Genomic DNA, 20,560 nt, shown 5'->3' on the forward strand with positions numbered 1-20,560 from the left:
CTCCACATGAAGTATCTGAAGGACAATTGAAACCACTTACCAATATACAAGTAACATTTTATTTTATATTCTATCTTCCATTTGGGTAGCCTTTCAATGTTTGTTTTTTTAAACCAGTGAAATATACAAATCACGCAAGACAGAAATATGTACATTAAAAGTATAGAATAAAGGCCATAGAAGATATACATAATATCTGAATGACAAGTAGAATATTTTACATTAAATAGTTTCTTTTAAAAACTAGGATTGTTAAACTCAACTCTCTTCATAAACATGAACCACTAAAAAGGAACAAAATCTGGTTTAGCAAATAAAAAATTACTTCATGGTTTTTGTATAATAAAAACCAAAAAAGTGACATTTAAACTAATTAGTGCTTTTTAATTTCAAGATCTTTTGCTTGCAATTCACTGCAACTGAGGGGAAGTGAATATCCTTGTGCAATAAATTAAGAGCCACAGATGGCTGAGGTGATACGAAGGCCACCAAGCCTATGAGGGTTGCAGGAGATGTGAATCTTTCCAAACTCTTAAAATAATCTAAATCTGAGACAAGAACACATTTGATGGTACTTTTTGGAAAGAGGTGTCCTTGTTTAAAAAAATTTAAAAACTAGCTAGATATGTCATGAGCTGGATTTTCCTTAGGGACTCAAATAGGTACTACCAGATCTAACAGGCACCGGTTTCCACTCTGCAAAATGAACTAAGGAAAGAGAAAATGTTGACAATGATCCCGAGTTTTGAATCTCTCTTCATTTCCACGTCTATGATGAACAAGTAATGCCCTCTCCGGAAAGTGTACAGAAATGGAGGTTGAAGAAAAGAGGGTGGGGCAGGGAAGATAAAAGAAATCTTCAAACCAACATGTGTATCAGTGAGTAAGACCTTCTAGATTCCTCAGAAACAAGGCTGCTTCGTGATGCTCAAGGTGTGGTCGCATCGGGGCCACAGCCGAAGCTCAACTCAGAAACCTTCTGGAAAAATCCCAGTTGGATTGCAATGAAGGATAACAATGCTCTAGACTGAGAAATAACCCCAGAGTAAACTGTAAATCAAATCACTGGCTGCACTGAGATATAATTATATTTATATTTATATATATATGTATATATATATATATATGTTATGTACAAAAGACTTTGAGATATCAGGCACCATTAAACCACATTTCCCCCCTTATAAATGCAACTGTTCAGGTACACTAGAACAGTTTTAGGGTACACCTGCAGTATAATAGGAAAAGCTTGGGTGGATAGTCTAAACACAGGATCATAACAGTGAAATGCCGCAACACCTCCGTGAACTCCATTAGCCAAGTAACGTCATTAAAACATAAAACTACTGCTCCTCAAAATAAAACTTTTAGAAAAAAAAATCCCTAAGTAGCGAACTGTTTTCCAAGTGGAGCTCCTAATGTTTCCTTTCCTGCCCTACAATCAGAGGGGACCCAGTGGAGCCGCCGTTCGGGAACATGGCCAGCAGCACGTGGCAGCACGGCGCGGCATGGAGGAATCAGAGAGGCCTGGGGTCAAGCGGGAGGGCAGATATCACGTTTTTCTCTCGAATAGGTTATCTGCTCTGGTGCGGTGCTGAACGGCACACAATTACCTTGTTGTTTGAGCTGAGGATCTGTGAATGGAAGTCATTTATTATTTTCCATTATTCATTATTATTATTCATTAACCATAAGTATCCCTAAAAAAAATGACAGTATATTTTCCTTTATATTCAAGCCAAACTCCCCCACCCCTCTCCAAACAAAAAGTCTAGTACCCAGAATCATTCAAGGATTCTCTTCCCATCTCATAACCTAATTCCTATAACAGCTTCAAATCATTGTCTTAACATAGGAGTTTTTAAGTTTTTGTAATTTCTGGGGCTTTCCTCCTTGCTCCCCAAGTTTCAGTAGCTAGTAGAATATGACCATCTGCAGATGGAATGTTGGAGAAGAATGAGACACACCATATACCTTTCTTCTTTGAGGGATATGAGATTCTCACTCACATTTTAAATTACCATTTTGAAAATGCTTCAGGCTGGCAGCCCCTGGGGAAAGTGGGGGGGGCGGGCGGTTTGTCTCATTTTTTTGTTTGTTTCTCAAGACCTTTCAACTTTCACCAGAGCATTTACAAATCATTTTGGTCACAGAAGCTGAATCGTGCATAGAATTGTACCACCCTCCTCCAGCGGGATGCTGCCTGTCCCATATGACCCCATAGTTGAGAAAAAGCATATTTCCTTTACCTTCTAGATGTGCACACAACTAAGTCAGGGTATGTGTTATTCCTCCTCATCCTATACCATCAAAATAAGTCTTGTCTTACCTTTTCAAAGATCCACAAAATAAATATTTTTCTTGGTTCCCGCCCCCCATTATTGCCAAATAATAATTATAATATTAATAATAAACCACAGAGTTCTTAGATGGGAACAGAAAAAAAAAATGGTTCCGGTTGCAATTCTTGGGGGAAAAAATAAAACAATATTAAAAAAAAAAAAAACAGAATCACTGTACTTTCTATAAATAAGTGGGTCCTGGGAGTGGGGCTGGGTGACGGGCGGACGGCGAGGCGCCCACTATTTGCACACAAACTGGTCCACGATCTCCGTGCACTTCTTGCACTTGACGTAGCAGCACCAGTGGAACTTGCAGTGGCAGCGCTCCGTCTGCACGGTCTTGAACTGGTCGTAGCCGCGGCCGCAGCACATGAGCTCGCAGCCGTCCATGCCCTCGGACGTCTTGTTGCACAGGCGGCCCTGCGTGCCCAGCGAGCCCGTGCTCTCGTTGCGCACGCAGTAGTCGGGGCTGGGGTCGATGTAGACCAGGTCCTGCGTGGTGGGCGAGTTGAAGCGGCTGTTGACCTGCACCAGCTTGCCCCGGCTGTTGAGCCGCATGGCCGCCGCGCTGTCGTACTTCTCCTTCAGGGCGTCGCCCACCTTGCGGAAGTCGGCCAGCTGCAGCCAGCACGTCTTGAGACTACACGAGCCGGACACCCCGTGGCACTTGCAGGCCACATCGGCCAGGTTGTACACTGTCTGTGGGGAGACGGGGACAGTCAGTGCACCAGCTCACGGAGGAGCCCAGACGCAGGGGGTGGGGCAGTGTTAACAAAGCCCCCCTCCCCCTTCCAGAGGGAGCCATGTTCACCAGCTAAACACGGGGCTGGGCTACTTCCTCCTCATTCTCCACTACCAGAAAGCTTGTGTTGCCTTCTTTAAAAAGTTACAAAATTAATATGTTCTTAGCCCCTCATCATTACACATCATCATCATAAACAACCAGTTTTTGAATGGGAACAGGAAAAAAAAATTGTTCCAGTTGCTTCTTTTTTGCAGGGAAGCAACATTAGCAGCAGCTAATACATCTTGAACACTCACCCCAAAGATGGTTCACAATTCCCCACCTGCGTCGCCCGGATTAATCCCCACAACCAGCCTATGAGGGAAGGGCTGCTATCATCCCCACTTCACAGAGAAGGAAAGGGAGGCCCAGAGGTGAGTTACTTACCCATCCACTGGGAAGTTGGGGTGCCAGGATTTGAACCCAGGCAGTTGTGTTCCTAGCTCATGCTCAGAGACTTGTCCATGGGCACCCAGCTGGTAATGGTAGGGCTGAGAGGGGGTCAGCCCAAGTGGGATCAAGGTTCAAATCTTTACTTACTATTACTATTATTACTGCTGTGTGCAAGCACTGTCATAAGAGCCTTTACACTCTATCTCATTTAACCCTCCCAGCAGCGTTATAGCACAGGCTGGATTAGATCACGGCACAGGGACGCAGAGAGGGTAAGTGGCCTGCACAGATCACACAGCGAGATTGTGGGGGAACTGGGCCTGGATCTCAGGTATTCTCATTCTTGCTTCCAGCAGCATCCCTACCCCCTGTCCCCCATGCCTAGGCTAAGAGCACCCACCCTGGCCCCGGGCAGACATGGGTCTTGTCTTGACTCTGCCCCTGAATTCAGGCAACCGGCTTCACCTCTGAGCCTCCGTTTTCCATCTGTGAAGGGGACTGTGATGGTACCAACCTCACAGCATTGTTATAAAGCATAAAATTAGAAGATGCAAGGAAAGTACTTAGCATGCAGGATGCAATCAGTAAATCTGGTCTTTCTCCAGGGTGACGAGGGCACTGGTCCTGGGCCCCTGCCCAGTCACCTTGGCCTCCCAGTAGCAGCACCCACAGGTCTGGCCCCACCGCACTGTGCCCAACAGTCTGGGAGGTGGCGGCTGCCTATTTATAGTCCTGACTGCCCACAGTTCCCGTGCCAGTGACCCTCCAGAGTTGGCGTGGTGTTGGAATGCCGCAGGGGGCCTGTCTGGAACCTGGAGGCCAGAGTGAGTTAGAAGGCTGCTTCCACCCAGAACAGCTACCTTCTTCCTCCAGGGATTCATAAGAGGCTTTCTTAAAAAGAGAACTAAAGTGTACTCCCTTGGCATAAAGAGTTTCAGGCACTCCGCTAGTCTGAGGAAGAGTTTTGCAAACGTATTTAACCTTTGCTCCCCTTTGAGGAAAAATAAAAAGCTAATGCCTCGAGGCAACTCTTATATGATTTCCTGGCACAGAGTCCAACTTCGCTCCCCCACCCCCACTATCCCGGAGAAAAACTGACTTCTGTGTAATCCCATCCACCAGGATCCAAGCTCAGCTCACTGCTCGAATTATAAAATTTACCAAAAAACCCACTCACTATTCAAAAATGCAGATGTTAAGTGAAATTATAATATTAAAGGTGCTTGTCCAACTCTCCAAAATCCCCTCTCTCCACTTGGAAATCCCTTGACCCTCTTTTCTTGGTTGCTAAGTCCCTGATGATTTCTCTACACCAGAGAAGTCTAAGAAATCCCCAAAGATGGATGCAAGCACCAAATATGGGCACCATGGGGCCCAAAAGAGTCAACCCCATCTCTGTCCTGGAGGCACTTCTGGTCTGAGGCGCCGGGCACGCTGCCTGCAGAGAGAGACATGATGTGTCCCTGTGAGGACAGCAGCAAGGTCTTATGGGCTCCCAGAGAGAGGGCGCTGACATGCTCATGGAGAGAGAGTCCACCCACGCCGCAGGCACCACAGCAACGGGAGGCCTGAGAAAGGAGAGGCCACACTCCCTCTGGAGCAATTATCTGACCCCTCTGGCACCACCTGGCAAAATGCTGCAGAATTTGGTCCTTCCCCGACACCCCAAATGTTTAACATCAAATTTGAGAAGAAGATAGGTTAGCTGGAATTATCTAGATAATCTTTGACTTCTCTCTGTCCTTTGCTTCCTAATGTCCAGTAATTACCATTTATCAAGCACTTACTACTGGCCGACACTAAAGTCAGACCTTCCATTGAACCATATAAAATTCTTATTTTGTAGGTCAGAAATAGTCAAGTATTGGTAATCTCATATGGTTCCACCTACTCTATGATCCCACACAATAACCCCAAGTGATAGTTAATGCAATGGCCATTTACCAGAGGTGGAAATGTGGAAACTGAGGCTCAGAAACAGAAAGGAACAGACAGACTGGATTTCAACCTAGAGTTCTTGAATTCCAAAACCTATAGCCCTTTTCCCCTGAGCTGCCACGCGTGATTTTAATAAAAAAGCGCCTAGGCTTATATCTCAACCCATTCATTTTCTTGCATGGCGATGAAGTGTTCTCTAGGCCTCAGTTTCCCAATCTTCAAAACGAGGGTGTGCAACCAGAGGGTTCTAAGACTCCTTCCAGTCCTCCATATTTTACTCTGTGATTATCTTCCTTTTTCTTCACCCCAAAATATAGAAGAGTGAAATCTCTGACCAGAAAGTTCCTGGCACCTACCTTGGGTTCTGTGAAAAAATAATGGCCCTGGTTTTCAAGGCTGCCAAAGTTAAGAAAAGTTTTCACCCCTTCATTTTAAAGCAGCCATAAAGTGCCATGTGTCTAACCGCAGGAAAAAAGGGTCTTTTTAACTATTCTGGGGAAACTTTTCGTATCCCCACCAGGGAAAGGAAAGAGCAGGACCAGGAGGCTCATGAGGGCTTGCAAGGACGTTCGCTCTCATCACTTTGGAGGGGCTCACTTCTCTCCAGAGCCACCCTCCAGTAGCCTGATGGTCAGACCTATTAAATTCCACACTGCTAAAAATGCTGTCGTTTTGCTAGAAAAGCTCTTTTTTTGCTATCTAATGACATAAGGAGGGGCAAGGACAAAGAAAGGCGGGAAAGGTAAGTCCTGGAAGCTGGGGTGAGGGCTTTCTCAGCTGGGCACCTACTGGGATGAATAACTCCCTCTCCCAAATTTAAGCCTCACCACAAACATTTGCAGGGAGGAGGGCGAACGTTATTAACATTTTATTTCTGAGCTGGGCTGGCCAGTTGCACTGGGGACTAATTAAAGAGGCAGAGAAAGAGTTTTCTCAGGCAACTGCAGGAGCACCTTGGCTGGAGGGGGCAAAGGCGGGATGAGTCACTCCCAGGAGGCCTTTCTGGGGTGCACGCCCTCCTGCACGGAGGCCTCTGTGTAGGGGGGCGGGGAGGGATGGGGGGTAGAGAGACACAGAGAGAGAGAGAGAGAGAGAGAAACAGGGAGAAAGGAAGAGAGACCTGAAAAGATAGAAAGGGAGGTGGAGACAGAAAGAGAGGGAGACAGAGACAGGAACGTACAGAGAGAGGGAGTGGCAGAGGGAGGGACAGAGAGACAGGGAGAGGCCTGGCGTGGGTGAGGCGACGAAGAGAAGGGGGCCCAGACCCGGGGTCGGGGGCAGCCACCGCTGGGCACTCACCCTGCGGCCGGCCTCGTTGTTGTGCAGGTTCATGAGGATGCGTGCGCTCTCGTACGAGCCCTTGGCGTGGATGCGCTCCCGCTCGCGCGCGTCCACGAACTCCTTGGCGAAGCGGTAGCCGTAGTCGATGTTGTCGCCGCAGCCGCCCCACAGCCAGTCCCGCGGCAGGTCCTTGGGGCGCGCGGCGCGGCTGCAGCCGCAGGTGGACAGCTCGCCCTCGCGGCACGCGCGGCTCATGGCGTTCACCACCCCCGCGGCGCTCACCGCGTACGTGAAGGCCGTCTCGCGGCTGCCTGCGGGCGAGGACTCGGGTCACCGGGCGCCTGCCCGGCACGCCAGCCCCGGGCCCACCAGGGAGGGGGCAGGGAGAGCCCCAGACAGACCAGCCCGGGCCCTGCTGGGGAGGGCAGAGAGAGCCCCCAAGAGCCAGCAGCCCTGGCTCAGGGAGGGGTGCAGGTGGAGGGAGGGCGCACAGGAAAACCAGCTGGGGCACGTGCCGCCCCCAGGCAGGGCCCTCCTGGATGGGGAACCAGGAGGGGAGGACCCCATCCCTAACAGACACCCAGGCCCTGGGCCCACCTTGAGGGGAAGCCAAGAGAGATCCCCCAAAACACACAGAAGCAACAAATGACAAAGAAGGAGCAGATCCCTGACATCTTTGCTCTGACATTTCAGAGCCTAAGGCAGGATTCTAAGCAGTGCTGGATTGATCTTCTCTAGTATTTTGAAAATATTCCAAACTTACTATTTCCAAAAAAGCACACGAAAGAAGTCATTGAGGGAAAACTCCGAATTTGAGTAGACTTCCTTACGCTTAGTTTGGTATTATTTTCATTTTGAATTACATATAGGACAGGGGCATAGAATTTGCCAGGCTTAGAGCCTATGAAGGTCTTAGGACCCGAATGGAACCCAGACACTGCAGCAGCCGCACCCCTTGTGGCCACACTAGTTCTGGCCTGGCTTCCCCCTCCTCCCTTATGCAGCATGAAGTCTGTCTCAGGACAAGGCTCTTTGACTTCCCCAGGGGACATTTCTAAACCGGTTCCTAGAGAGTCAGAAACCAAACTCTCCTTTCCTTAAATCCCAAGCTGACTGGCCTGATACTTCTCATTCAAGATGAGCATCTACTTTTAAAACAGCCTGCTGTTTTTTAATGCCACTTCTGCCACTCCCCAACAGCCTCTGCCTCAGAGTGTCAGAACAATAGCAAGAAGGAAAAAGGCACAATCTAAGGGGAAAAGGAAAAAAAGCTTTCTCCTTCCCAAAACTTGTAAAAAATACACAAACCCAGAGGAGAAAAGTTTTCTCCTTCCCTAAAACGTATAAAGAATATCTGTCTGTAAAACAGTTATAGAGAAGCCCTATTTGTAGGGAGAAAAATGGAGGGATCCTCCACTACCTTCATTTCCACTCCTACATGGAGACATTTCTACATGTAACAAGAAGCCACTTAATAAAAAGGTTGTACTATGAGGGAGAAAGGGTTAACACCCAGCCAGCTGAAGCAGGGCCTGGGGGGCGGGATGAGAGGGGCCTCACTTTCCTCAACTATAAAATAAGGGTATTGAACTAGATGCCTAGGAAAAAAAGGCCCCTTCTGGCACTGAAATCTCTGTACCAGAATCGGTTTCTCCTACACTTAAAGAGCTTGCTAACAATCTTTTTTGGGGGGGAGAGGGGGGAGGGGGAGGTGGCATAAGAACAGCTGACAACAGGACTCAGCCCATACCAGAAGGGCCAGTCCGACCGGGCAGGAGGATGGCTATGCTAGTTCAAGTATCCAGCAGGCCGCCCTTTTCTTGGACTTCTGCTCCACACTTCAATCCACAGCCATTTGTGATTCCCCCTCCCAGGAATGGCGATGGTTCCGATTTACCACAGACCTTCCCTCCCACATTTTAAAAAATGAGTAACTTGAGGAGTGTGCTGGTGGTTGGCAGGAGGATCCAGAGAGTTCCTGTGGGGTGTTACATCTATCTAGCTCGAATTAGAGAGGCAGAGAACATCAGGGGAGTGAAGAGAAATGAGAGCAGATAGATTCTAGGGAGTTATTTGAGGATTAACACTGATAATACAGAAAATGCTGCGGCCCCGGAGGGGAGACTTGTAGAATAAGGAGGTAGCTAGAGGAAGAGAGATAAACAATCCTCTGGAGATAGAAGAAAATAAGACACTGTCCTGTGAGTACACAGAGCATAAAAGGGCTTTTATACAAAACATAATAATGCTGCTTTTTTCTTAAGTCTATCTTGAGCATTTCCTTTTTTGACCCAGAATACAAACCTGGTAGAAATCTCTAAGCTAATTGGTCACTGCAGGGAAAATGTCAGTTTGAAAAGTGCTCTTTGGCTAATAGCCTGTGGATACAGTCATCATGGACAGAATACTGCTGGTTCAGTTAGGGTTTCCTCCCTGTGAAATCGACATCTACTCGGACCCTCACACTCCTTAAAAATGGTGCCTTTCTCATGTATCTTTTCACAGCGCGGAAACAAAGAAGAGATGGAGACAAAAGCTGGAAGAAAAGGGTAGCATGATGAAAAATGAGAAAGTTTCCAAAATGAAGAGTGGGCCCTCCACAAGGCGACGGTGTACAGTGCCTCCAAGGGAAGTGGCATCCTAGAAAAGTGAACGGAGGAGGAGTTGAAGGTGGCAGCCTGAGTTTCTCAGACACTGGCCGGGTCTCAGGGTCAGATTCTCACAGACAAGAATGGCTCTCCCTGTCCCTGGGGTACTAAGTGCTTTGCAGTGGGCACACACACACACGTTTCAGCATCAAAGGTGTTGGAAGTTTTCCCTTAGCTCGCTCTCTTCAGGCATACCCTTCAATAGCAAAGCGAAAGCTAAGTAACTTCCCCACGCTTCGGGTTCCGTCCATGTCCCTCTTCTATAAAAATCTATTCTGGTTTTTCTCCTCTCCATCTCTTCTTCTTAAATAAATAAAAAAGAGAAGGCCCTGTAGTTTTCTACCACAAGCTGCTCAGGAGCAGCCTTCCGCTCTGAGACCCCAGGCAGGAGGGAACACTTGGCAAGGGAGATGCCTTCTGTGCTCTCATCTTCCCAGGACATCAGCTGACGTGGTGATAGTATCTCGGAGGGCTCCCTCAGAGGCTGTCAGGAGGTTCCACTCCCACCCACTTCCCATCAGCCCAGATGGTAGCGCCACACAGCTGAGGACCAGAGAGAGTACTTGCAAGGGACGATTAAATACAGGCTTTTGTACTAAGGGCTCTGCTCGTTCCTGAGGAAGCAGGCTCTTTGAATCTTGGACCACATTTTAAATAAATCTCCAGCAGAACTCAAATCCACTTAGCAAATGATAGCTTCTGAACATTTTGGCCCCAAACAGGCTATGTATGAAGATGAGAAGAGGACTTTAAATCAAAGCTGTGTTCCAGTGACTACACAGAAAAACAGTTCCAACTGCTGGTTTTCTTCCTGGTTACCATCAGAGGTGCATTATTTTTGCTAACTCATCTACATGTGAAAAAGTGGTCCCAGGGTTTGAGAGGAAGGCAGTTTAGGGGGAACATACAAGGCACAGGTGAGGGGGGAAGCTGACAACTTACCATTCCAATATAGCTAAAAAAAGAAAGTTTTTAGCTCACGAACAATATCAAAATGCAGGAGAATTAAATCTCCGCCACCCCCAGTTAACTAGGAAGGCAGCCCACGTTCAGGGCAAACTCCTGTGTTCCTGAAGCTTAACTCCTAGATTCAGATCCCAGTATATACATTAGCACATTGTAATCATTAACAGTAAGGACAAAGCCCCTATGAAACTGAGGCTGCAGACCATTCTCCTATTCAGTTAGAGGACCCGCTTCCAGTCCTGTATTATTTTAGTTTATGAAGCCGCTTGGCTCAAACATCCACTGACAACTCTTTTTTGTTCTCAATGAATGCACTTTTCAGGGTTTTTTAAAAAGCATTTTATCCATCTGTGACGGATATTAAGCCAACTTTTTATCTTCAGTCACTATAAACAGTTAATTGCTTTGATAAATTGCTTCTTATTTTAGGAGTCACTGCAGTCATATTAATTATAAGGGCTTGTCTGCATAAAAGTAAAGAGACCTAAAATATTCACACTAGACAACATGCACAGGACACATCTGTCACACAGTATCCTATGCTATTCAACCAAACCAGAAGCAAACTGATTTTCCAAATTCTTTGCCTTTAGCCCAGTTTTAATGCCACCTCCTCCCTGAATGGAATAACAAGTTCAACAATGCGTTTAAAATAAAGAATCAGACTGTGGGCGACAGATTTAGTTTTTTCTTAAAGTTTCTAGGTTGAGATCTGAAGCATGTGCTTTTATCTCAATTGCCAAAATCGCAAATGTAAATTGGATCACTTCTAATTAAAATTCTTTCTGGGACTAAAAATAAAGCTTTTAACATGTATATCTCTATAGCCTCAGGAAACATCCTTATTAGGAAAATTAAAACCTTATTCTCTTCCAACATATCCAGCATTCTGAAAGATGACAATTTTTAGTTTGATGCTTGGGCCATTTGAATTGTGACTTGTTAGGAAACTCCTAACAGTTAAGAGAGTTTTGAAGTTTAAAATGATATAAATGAGTCAGCTTTCCTCACCTAATTTTGAGAAACCAAAATAAAAGTTCTGCTTCTATTTTAAGCAAAATGCTTTTTAGAAAAATTAAGTGTTCAGAAAAATGAAGGTGTCTTTGATGCTCCCCTTCTGATTTGGTTAAAGAAGTCCAAAACGTATAATCAGGTGTGGGGACAGGAAGTAATACCAGTAACAATAATGACAAAAATCCCCGAGCTGTCACCCTGCTGGAAGAAGAATCCTTCCTTAGCACGTTTGTAAGTAAACACTAAAGCCTTTTTCTAGGAGAAAAGTTTATATATATTTAAAAATGTTAAATGGTTTCCTACCTATCTGCATAACCCTGCCAAAAACAGAGGTGTTATCCACGGTGCTGCAGTTCCATCTCCGATGGCGGAATTGATACTGGCATTCTTTGATGCCTGTCTTCGCACCTTCTCCGATGTACTGCATGTGGTCCTGATACAAGTGGCATAGTTTCTTCTGTCCTTGAGAAAGTCCTGCCAGTTGGCTGCAGAGAGGCTGCGCTCCTATGATATATACTTCTGACATCTGAACAGGGTTATTCATACCTAGCGACCTAAAAAGGGGGGGAGATGTGCATTCAAGATTTACGTGAACTCTCGAGGTGGGCCCCCTGAAAGCATGTCAGCGATACATAGTTTTAAGCACACAGATGCTTTTTCTCTCCTGCTTGTCCTCATGACAAAGTATGAGAAGGGCTTCATAAAACTCCTCTGTTTAAACTCCACTCAGAAAACGGAGGTATTGTGTAGTCCCCATCCCGCCATCTGGCTCCTCAGTTAGAGTTTTCACTCCCTCCCTGGCCCTGTTGCCATATTTGAACCAGTATTTCCGAAATCCCCTTGAAAAGGGGGAAACGGCGGTTTCAAGCCTCTGACATTAGAGAAAGTGACTCACTTTGCCCCACAAATTGGACTGATCTGTTTTTAAAATGTATGAACGCCGAAAGCAGACACAATTAGACACAGGCAGGAGATAGCAGTTCCTTTTGACTGATGGAAGAACAGTGGGACAAGTATACAGACTGAAGAAAATTCACCATGTTCTGGATATTTTAAAAGGGCTCCTTATGTGATTGTGAAGGACCCAAGACGGGGTATCCAGTGAACAGAAGTCATGTTTGACAGTCAGAAAAACGCTGTTCATTTACAGGGAAAAAATATCCAGAAGGCCGTCAAAAATAATCCTCTGGATATACTGCAGTCTATCTACAAGGCCCCTACCAGAAAGAAACCCTCGTTTAGGGACATTTGACTACTTCAAGTTAACCATCTTTTGATCAAATTTCAAGCCCAAATACTTCCCCACTTGGAGCTGAGCTGACTTCCTAGAACTCTGCCTACTTCAGACCCTGAAGGTTAATAACCTCAAGTGACAGAAAATAAAAGTTGGAAATCACTTTTACTACCCAGAGGTGGCAAAAAGTAAATTTTATAGATAGGCTTACAATTATTAGAGAAGTGAATTTTGGTTCCCTTTTATTACATGATGTACTACAAGCATACATCTGAACAAGGGCCTCATAGAAAAAGGTCTAGATTTATGGGTTCCAATTCCCTATGGAACTAAAGATAAGCTTTACAATATCAGCAAATTAAAAGAAAATTCTGATTTAAAAATATATACAAATAAAATATATATACATATGTAATAAATAAATGAACCCAAATTCACGATTCAGCTTTAAATACTGCAGCATCATACAAATTAATCCTAAAAAAATAAAATAAAATAAGGAATATGCACACAGAATGAACTTACCACCAAGAATTGGCTTCTATTACAACCTGGGCGAAGGAGAAAAATATGGCCAAAGCCATTAGGAAGAACTTGGAAGACATCGCACTTCCAGCCGTCCCCAAAGCAACTCCTCGGCTTAATATTCCAATCGACTTCTGGAGAGGGAAGAAAGGAGCAGATGTTTATTGCCTCTCAGATAATTTTCAAGCATACAAGTTTAAACAACGGAAGCATCCGGGGTCTCTTAAGTTTACTGTTGATTGACTGCGCTTCTCTTCCTTGAGTTTTTTGATGGCAAGATATAGGCAGTTTCTTTTTCCAAATTAATCCACCCACGCAACCTCACCAGGAAATCTGATTTCGCTGGGATCCTGCGCGCGGGGCGCGCCAGCGATTACAAACATGTCTCAATGCTGTTGAGTCAAAGCCCCGGTGCCAGGCGCTGCCTCCTTCCTGCTTGCTCGCGTCCCGCACCCCCTCGCTCCCCTCTAGTTCGCGCTGTGCTCGGTCCCTCCTTGGGAATTCACTCGGGAACCCGCCGCCACCCTCGTCCTCTCCCCGACCTGGGCCGAGCAACAAGTGGAGCCGGAATTAATTCCATGGGCGAGAGGAGCGCGAAGGCGAGTGGAGCGCGCTGCCGGCGGCTGCGGAGGAGGCGGGGTGGCCGGCACGGGGGTGGGGGCTGGGGGCAGGACGCGGGAGGGAAGGGCAGGGGGTGGGGGGCGAGGCCCCGGGGAGCAGCGCGCGCGAGTGCCCAGCTGGGAAATGCAGCTCCGAATTAACATCGTATGTTTCATAATCAGTTTACGGGCCGCTTTGGAGGAAGCCACTTCCAGAGGGGGAAGGGCCTCCCGGGTTTCCTTTGGACGCTCTTAAACCAGATTGGAGTGGAGAAAAGGAGATGGGGGACACAGAGGATAATGGGGAGAGAGATCTGCTCTCCCAACCAAGAAACCGGAAAACAGTGCCCCTTCCCCTGCCTGCGGCTCCTCCTCGGACTCAGTGGACCCCAGAGACGGGATGGCACCCCGTGAAAGAAGGGGGTCCCGCTGTATTGGGAGAGGATTCCTTCCCTGCCCCCCCACCCCCATATTCTGATTTTTCACTCTCCCTCCCGCCTTCCCTCCTGTCTCCACTCCGGGCAGCTGCCACGGAGAAAGGGGAAAGGGAGCAAGGAGGACTCCAGTTTCCTTTGGTCCTGGTCTGGAGTTGTCGGCCACTTCGCCATTGCGGCGCTGTGAGCCTGGCCTTGGAACACCGCCTCTCCACCCTCCGGCACAATTCAGACTCGGTTCGGTCAGTCCCGAACGGTGAGGGTGCAGGGCAAGGCCAGAACCGGTGCAAGTGAGCCCCCGGCGGGGCCAGAGATGCGCTGGCTCCTGCGCCGCGGCCGAGCCCCTGGATTCCAGGGCGCAGAGGGCCCCGGCGGCGAAGGTTCCCGTCGTGAAGAATTTCGGGGACAGTGGGCGGCTTCGGAAGCTTCCGCTGCCATTCCTCCCCACCGGTGACTTCTCCACCTGTAGGCGGCGGAGCGAGGCAGTGGCGGGTGCGGGTGGGAGGAGCGGGTTTCCAAAATCCCCTTTTACATCTCTGATAAGCGTAACCTGGCCGCGCTGCGCCGCCCGCAGACCCAGAGGGAGCCCCTTCCTCGGGAAAGGCAAGATGAGCATCCTCCAGGCGGCGGAAGGGCCTGGCCTGGAACCTGCGCCGTAAAAGAGACTGAGGGGACCTAGGCAGCGGTGGAAACGTGAAGAGGCTCAGGAGCGTGCCACCGCTTTTCCCTGCCAGCCGCCCTTTTGGCCCGGACACCTCGGGGCTTCTTTGAAAGGAAACGCTATGTGGTCCCCAGTGCCCGCTAACCAGGACTCCGCTCCCCTGGCCTACTGCTCCCCAAAACGCAGCAAAGCTGGGGGTGCATCCTGGAGAATAGAAACGTGGGGTTTCCCCAGCCTAGGAGAGAGAAGGCTCGGTCTCCCTCCCCACCCCCGCCCTAAGTGTCAAGTTTCTTCCAGGGGAGGGGGTGGGCTGCGAGGTCTGCCATCACGCGCGGCCCAGGCTGCAAAGTCGACTCTCCCCATCGGCGGCCAAGGCCGCGCGCACACACACTCATACACACACTCATGCACATTCACACACTCACACGCGTGCACAGACACACACGCTCCGACGTGCTTCCGAGACCGCGGCGGAGATCCCTGCTGGCCGCGCGCACTTTCCAAGCTTCCCGACAGGCGGGGCGCGCGGGGCGGGGCGCGGGCAGCGGAGAAATTGATAACAGATTCGGCGGATTACAGCGGATCTCTTTGTTAGAGGCGAAGCCACACAAACTGAACCCACTCTCGGCCCGACGACCCCGGGGAGAGTCCACTCGTTCCCAGAGCTGGGGCCAACCGGGGTTGGGCCACTGGGTCTCTGCGACTCGGGTATCCCCAGCTCCACGTTGGGGCTGGGCCGGAGGTGTCCCAAAGGGGATCCGGCAGGAGAGCCCCGCGAGTAGCGTCTCCACTTAACCCCGTGCACTTGCCCGGAAACACCTTGGCTCGCTTCCCGCTCCAATCCCCGCGCAACCCAGAAAAGACCCCACAAGTTTGAGAGATTGAGGGAACCCACGGCGAACTCACTAATAAATAAATCGATTCTGTAGGGTAAACATTCCTACCTGTTTACCAAGAGATCTGACCCGAAAAAACAGTACGAAATGAGACCTCTCCGAAGACTGTTACACCGGAGGTAAAACAAAAGTTCTAGGCAAAAGCTGAGTTTACCAAAAAACGGGCTAAATGTTTTCGAATACTTTCAGGGCCCTAGAAAGCCGACTTTGTAAGGATCCTCGGAATCTGTTCCTAATGTGCGATGGGGAAGAGGGTTGCGAGCATTTGAGAGGTTCAAGCGCAGGGGAGGGATGAGGTGGGGGTAGGGCGTTCGTGCGCGCTTGTTTCCAACCCAGAGCAGCTCAAGTAGTGGCTGCTTAATAAGTCTCTCCTCCAAAGCCTTGGACTAGAGGTGTTCCTAACCCTTCTTTATCAACTGGGGTGGGGGCCGGGGGTGATGACGGGTCAGAGAGAGGAAACCGTCACGCTGGTTAGAGGACGTCCCGCAGCAGCAGAAGGCATCGGAACGCGCGCGCAAACCCGCGCAGCACCCAAGTCTTTGGCCCGCGGTCCCTAAAGAAAAATTTCGCAAAGGCAGGGCAAAGATCCTTGACCGTCGGCCACAAGCGCTACCTCACTCGGTCTGAGCATCCCCTTCCTTTAGGCTCTTTGCATCCAGGGGCCCCCAAGTCTCTGAGAGTGGAAATGAGGAGGGAGACCAACCAGGAGGAAGAAGTGAGTTTGACCTGGGCTCGCAGTGGCGAAAAGGATAGAAAACTCCAAGAATCCCAGCTCTTTATAAGAAATAAACTTTGTTTCTCCCACTGTGATCTCTCCCTAAAGCAAGAAGAGAGATGGAGAAAATTGCGGGAGAAAAACTCAGTTGCAGTCACAAAGTTGGGCCATCCTGCCCCGGGGAATGCCAGGAGAAGCCGGAGCGGATGATGAAAGACGAGCCGGCCAAGGCCGATAGGCGGTCCACCTCCGGGGAGCAGACAAGGAGTTAGCGCTCCCCCACGCCTCTAGCCTGGGCGCAGGGGAGCCGCGGCCGCCCCACATAGCCCGGATGTATCCACAGCGCCGTGCGTGTTGGGGTCGGGGGAGAGAAAGTGGAGCGACCTTCTTGAGCCCAAATCAATGCAAGGAACGTCAACAGCCTCTGCCCCGACTCAGAACCGAGAGCAGGTCCGGTAACAGGGAGTCTCTAAGAGAAGAATGGTGGCCAAGTCTACTTCTGTTCCCTGCCTCCTCTCGTCCGTCCCCAGGACAAGGCTCTCCAGACCATAAGACACTTTCTCTCTCTCTCTCTCTCTCACACACACACACCTTCTCATACAGGATGTCTAACTCTCTCAGCACAGGCTCTCAATTCTGTCCAGAGGAAGAGCAGAATGTCCGGTGGAAGAAGAAAGAAAATTAAAGATCAGTTCAACTCCTACTCTTCAGAGGCAGTTTCAACTCCACTTTTTAATAGATGGAGAAACTGAGGCAGAGAGAGAGAGAAAGAAACACTTTTCCTCAACCACAGAGAGAACTAGTTAAGAGTGTCAAGGCCGGACCCAAGGCCTCCTAGGGCGACGCTCCTGTTCCAGCGGCCAGGAAAAGAGGTAGCAACCCATCCTCCACTCGCCCGATCCCAATTTGCTGGGTGGGATCCATGGCCCCTTCCGTATTGCAGCGGCCACGCAGTGCCTTTGGGGGCCTGGGAGGGTCTCTCCCGGGAGGGTGGAACCTGGTGGTCTCTAGGGATGAGCGGAGCGCCAGAGGTGGGAGGGAGAGGCGAGCAGCTGCCCGTCTGCTCCAAGGAACAGACTCCGAGGCGTCCTACCTCAAGCCAGCCAACAGGGGGCAGCCGGCACCGCATGGCGGGGATGAACAGGCAGCAGGGAGAGCTGAGCTCTGCGCGCACAGTGCTAACCCCTTCTGCACCGGAGCGCTCCGATGAAGGGAGGGAAAGACAAGGGACTCTCAGGCCGGGCCTCCTGGGGAGGGTCCTCCTTTGTGGGGCCGGGTGGGACTAAGGCTAATATGTCCAAGACCCAAGAACTGACCCTTTACCACCCTCCCACACACACAGAGGCAGGGATCCACACACCCGGACACACAACAATTTCCACTGCCTCTCCATCGCCTGCGCGCTCTCAGCATTGCCTCCTCGGAACTCCCCTGGCAGAGGCTAGAAACTAAGTCTCCGCATCTGGCTGGAGCAGCAGTGAATGTTGGCGGGAGGGCAGGGCCTGAGGAGGTGCGACCCCACCGCTGACTCCAAGTTACCTCCAAACAGCGAGTTGTCCATTGAAAGAAAGACGAGAGAAAAGAACGGGCTTCGATGCCAGACTGGGATTGCAAAGTAAAAGAAGGCCGCGGGGTCTCCAGGTTTGGTTTTTTGAAACCTGTTTTGGGGGAAAGGTGGGATTTGTCTGCTCCTAGGAAACTCAATTCCAATTCCAACCTTGTTTGCTAGAAAACTGAAAATGAGAGAGATCAAGAAAAATGGAAATAAGGATCGAAGCTTGGAAGACAGCGAGAGGAAAAGTTGTTTGGAAAATAGCAAGTTATATTGCAGGAAGAAATGTTAACTTTTCGTAAAAGTGAACTCTCGGTGACCCTCGGAGTGTGTGACTCGGCTTTAACATACAACTGACAATTAAAACAAACAAGAGTTCACAAACTGCCTCCCTCCCGCTCTCCCAAAGCGGAGGCCCAAATGTTTCCAAAGGACAAGGCAGATTCCGCGCAGGGGGCCAGGGCGCGCTCTCCCAGCGGACAGGATTAGAGCCACCACTGCCAACACTCCCCGCCCCCATCACCGCTGCAAAGTGCCGGAGCTCACCCAGTGGCGGCTAGTAATGCTAATAACGCGACCCTGCTCCCCGCACCGGGGTGCGCGCTGGCCCCCCGCCAGACACTCTTAAAGGCACAGGGCGTGCAGCGTTGGGTTCCCTGCCCTCGACGAGCCTGCAACCTGGCCTCTGGTTGCAGAGGGCGGGGGGTGCGCTGCTCCGGGGTAGTCGGCCCCTAGTCCGGCTGCCTGATCTTCCAACCAAGGATTCCCCTACCCCTTTCGGAGCCCCGGCCACACACCCTCTTGGTGCCCGCGCAGTGGGCGCTTGGTAAATATTTGTTGAATTGAATCATTATCCCGTTACTGAAACATACATAATAAATTACACTCGAGTTTCTCAGAGCAAAAGAAAAGTTGTCCGTGAACCGCATTCAGTTTTTCTGCCCTGGCTCTTCCCCACCTTTTCGCCCAAATCGAAAAGATTTGCAGAACGTTTGGTGGGACAAGAAGAGGTCTCCTGGGAGACAGAGGCAGTGCGCGGGGGGGTCGGGGGGGGGACTAAGGGGTAGGGGTCCTTGCCAGCTACGCGGGAGTTCCAGTCTCTCGAGGCGGTAGGAGAAATGGAGGGATAGGAAGGGGGGGTGCTGGTGGGATTCAGTTAACTTGCAAAAGAAAAAAAATGTAAGGAAAAAAAAAAGCAGCGAGCGTCGGCGGCGCACAGAACACCTACCTTCATGGCGAGGGGGAGGGGGCGCGGGGAGGAAGTCGCCACCAGAGTGAGGGCAGCCGAAGAATCCGAGCGGAGCGGCCGGGTTAAGCCTGGGGGGACGATCCGGCGCAGAGCTGCGGGCTCCTCCTGGGCGCGTCAGGCAGGCGCAGGGAATCGGAGCCGAAGCGGTCAGTGGCGCCCGAGTCTGGGGGCCCGAGCTGCAACAACGCTGGGATGCGCCCAGAAACCGAGGGGGCGCCGAAGCCCGCCTGCCGGCAGCAGGGACAAAACCAGGCCGGGGCACAACAGGGGAGCCGCGGGTCCGGCGAGGGCGCGCAGGCGACTGTTCCGCGGCGAGGCGCTCCCTCTCCAACGTCCATCAGCGACGGCGGTAATTAGGGCTTTCCAACCCCAAATGTGGGCGTGATTGTGCAAAAGACTTTACAACAAATAATAAAAAAAATTCTTCACAAGAGGGTGAAAAAATATGCCCCACTACTCAACTCTGGCCCGGGGCGGGGGGTGGGGGGGCTCTGTGCGCCCAGGTGCCCCCAGTTCATTCACACCACGGATTCTGCAAACTCCCAGCGGCTCACGCCTCCTGATCTCCAGCTCCTCCTCTCCAAGTCTGTGGCCGAAACGTCTGCTTCCAGGCGCTGATCCTGCGGCCGCGAGTGTGTGGACGTCTGTGTACACACACAGACACACACCCAAACACACACACACACACACACCCACTGCAGCTTTGGGGCCACAGAACAATCAGGCGCGCATGGCTTTTTCTCCGTGAGATGCCGCTGAAAACGCACAAGTCGCCATCCGAGCTGCAAAAGTCAGCGCCAACTTTTGTCCTTTCATTTTAGGGTTTGGCAAAAAGGGGGGCGCATAATGGGTGAAAGTCGTCCCCGAACGTTCTGCCGCACGGTGGGTTCGGGCGGCGATAGGCGATTGCCCCAGGGGAGACACTGGCTCCCCCCTCCCCACCCCCTTCTTCCTCTCTTCGGGTTAATCTGCCTCTTTTCCCCGCCTTTCCAGACGAAGGGCGAAGAGGAGCAAGGGCACCGCGGGCGTGGGGCTGGGGAGGGGCGAGGGCGAGGGTCTCCGCGGCGGCTGTTCAGCTCCGGCGGTCCATGGCCGGCGCGGCTGCCCACCTCCTCGTTTGGCGCCGGGGCCGGAGGGGCGGGAGAGAGAGCAGGCGGGCGGCGGCGGCGGCGGCGGCGGGAGGAGCTCGCTCGGCAGCGGCCGCACCGAACCGGACTCTGGGCGGCGGAGGCGGCGCCTTGGAGCTCGCAGCAGCCTTCCACGCGATCCTGTGCCCCGCAGACAGACTGACCGACCGCAGGGACCGCGTCCCCCCCACCCACCCCCCGG

At 50.6% G+C, this 20,560-nt stretch overlaps 1 protein-coding gene across 1 annotated transcript; it reads right to left on the bottom strand.

Annotated features, from left to right (window-relative positions):
* Positions 1-1,982: 1,982 nt before the first annotated feature.
* WNT5A (Wnt family member 5A) lies at positions 1,983-20,389 on the bottom strand. The gene is made up of 5 exons (XM_058561336.1): positions 19,211-20,389; positions 13,126-13,259; positions 11,670-11,920; positions 6,757-7,049; positions 1,983-3,041 (listed from the first exon to the last, which is right to left on the bottom strand). The coding sequence occupies exons 1-5, from the start codon at positions 19,214-19,216 to the stop codon at positions 2,583-2,585; spliced, it is 1,143 nt and encodes a 380-aa protein (XP_058417319.1). The 5' UTR covers positions 19,217-20,389; the 3' UTR covers positions 1,983-2,582.
* Positions 20,390-20,560: the final 171 nt, after the last annotated feature.

Source organism: Diceros bicornis, chromosome 2 (genome assembly GCF_020826845.1).
Source record: "Diceros bicornis minor isolate mBicDic1 chromosome 2, mDicBic1.mat.cur, whole genome shotgun sequence".
In the NCBI taxonomy this organism is placed as follows: domain Eukaryota; kingdom Metazoa; phylum Chordata; class Mammalia; order Perissodactyla; family Rhinocerotidae; genus Diceros; species Diceros bicornis.

What these genes read in the sequence shown, in the direction of transcription:
- WNT5A (XM_058561336.1), bottom strand. An exon ending in ATAGAAGCCAATTCTTGGTG is followed by an intron (nt 11,921 to 13,125) that starts GTAAGTTCATTC and finishes CCCCCTTTTTAG; the next exon opens with GTCGCTAGGTATGAATAACC. An exon ending in TGGCAGGGTTATGCAGATAG is followed by an intron (nt 7,050 to 11,669) that starts GTAGGAAACCAT and finishes CCTCGCCCGCAG; the next exon opens with GCAGCCGCGAGACGGCCTTC.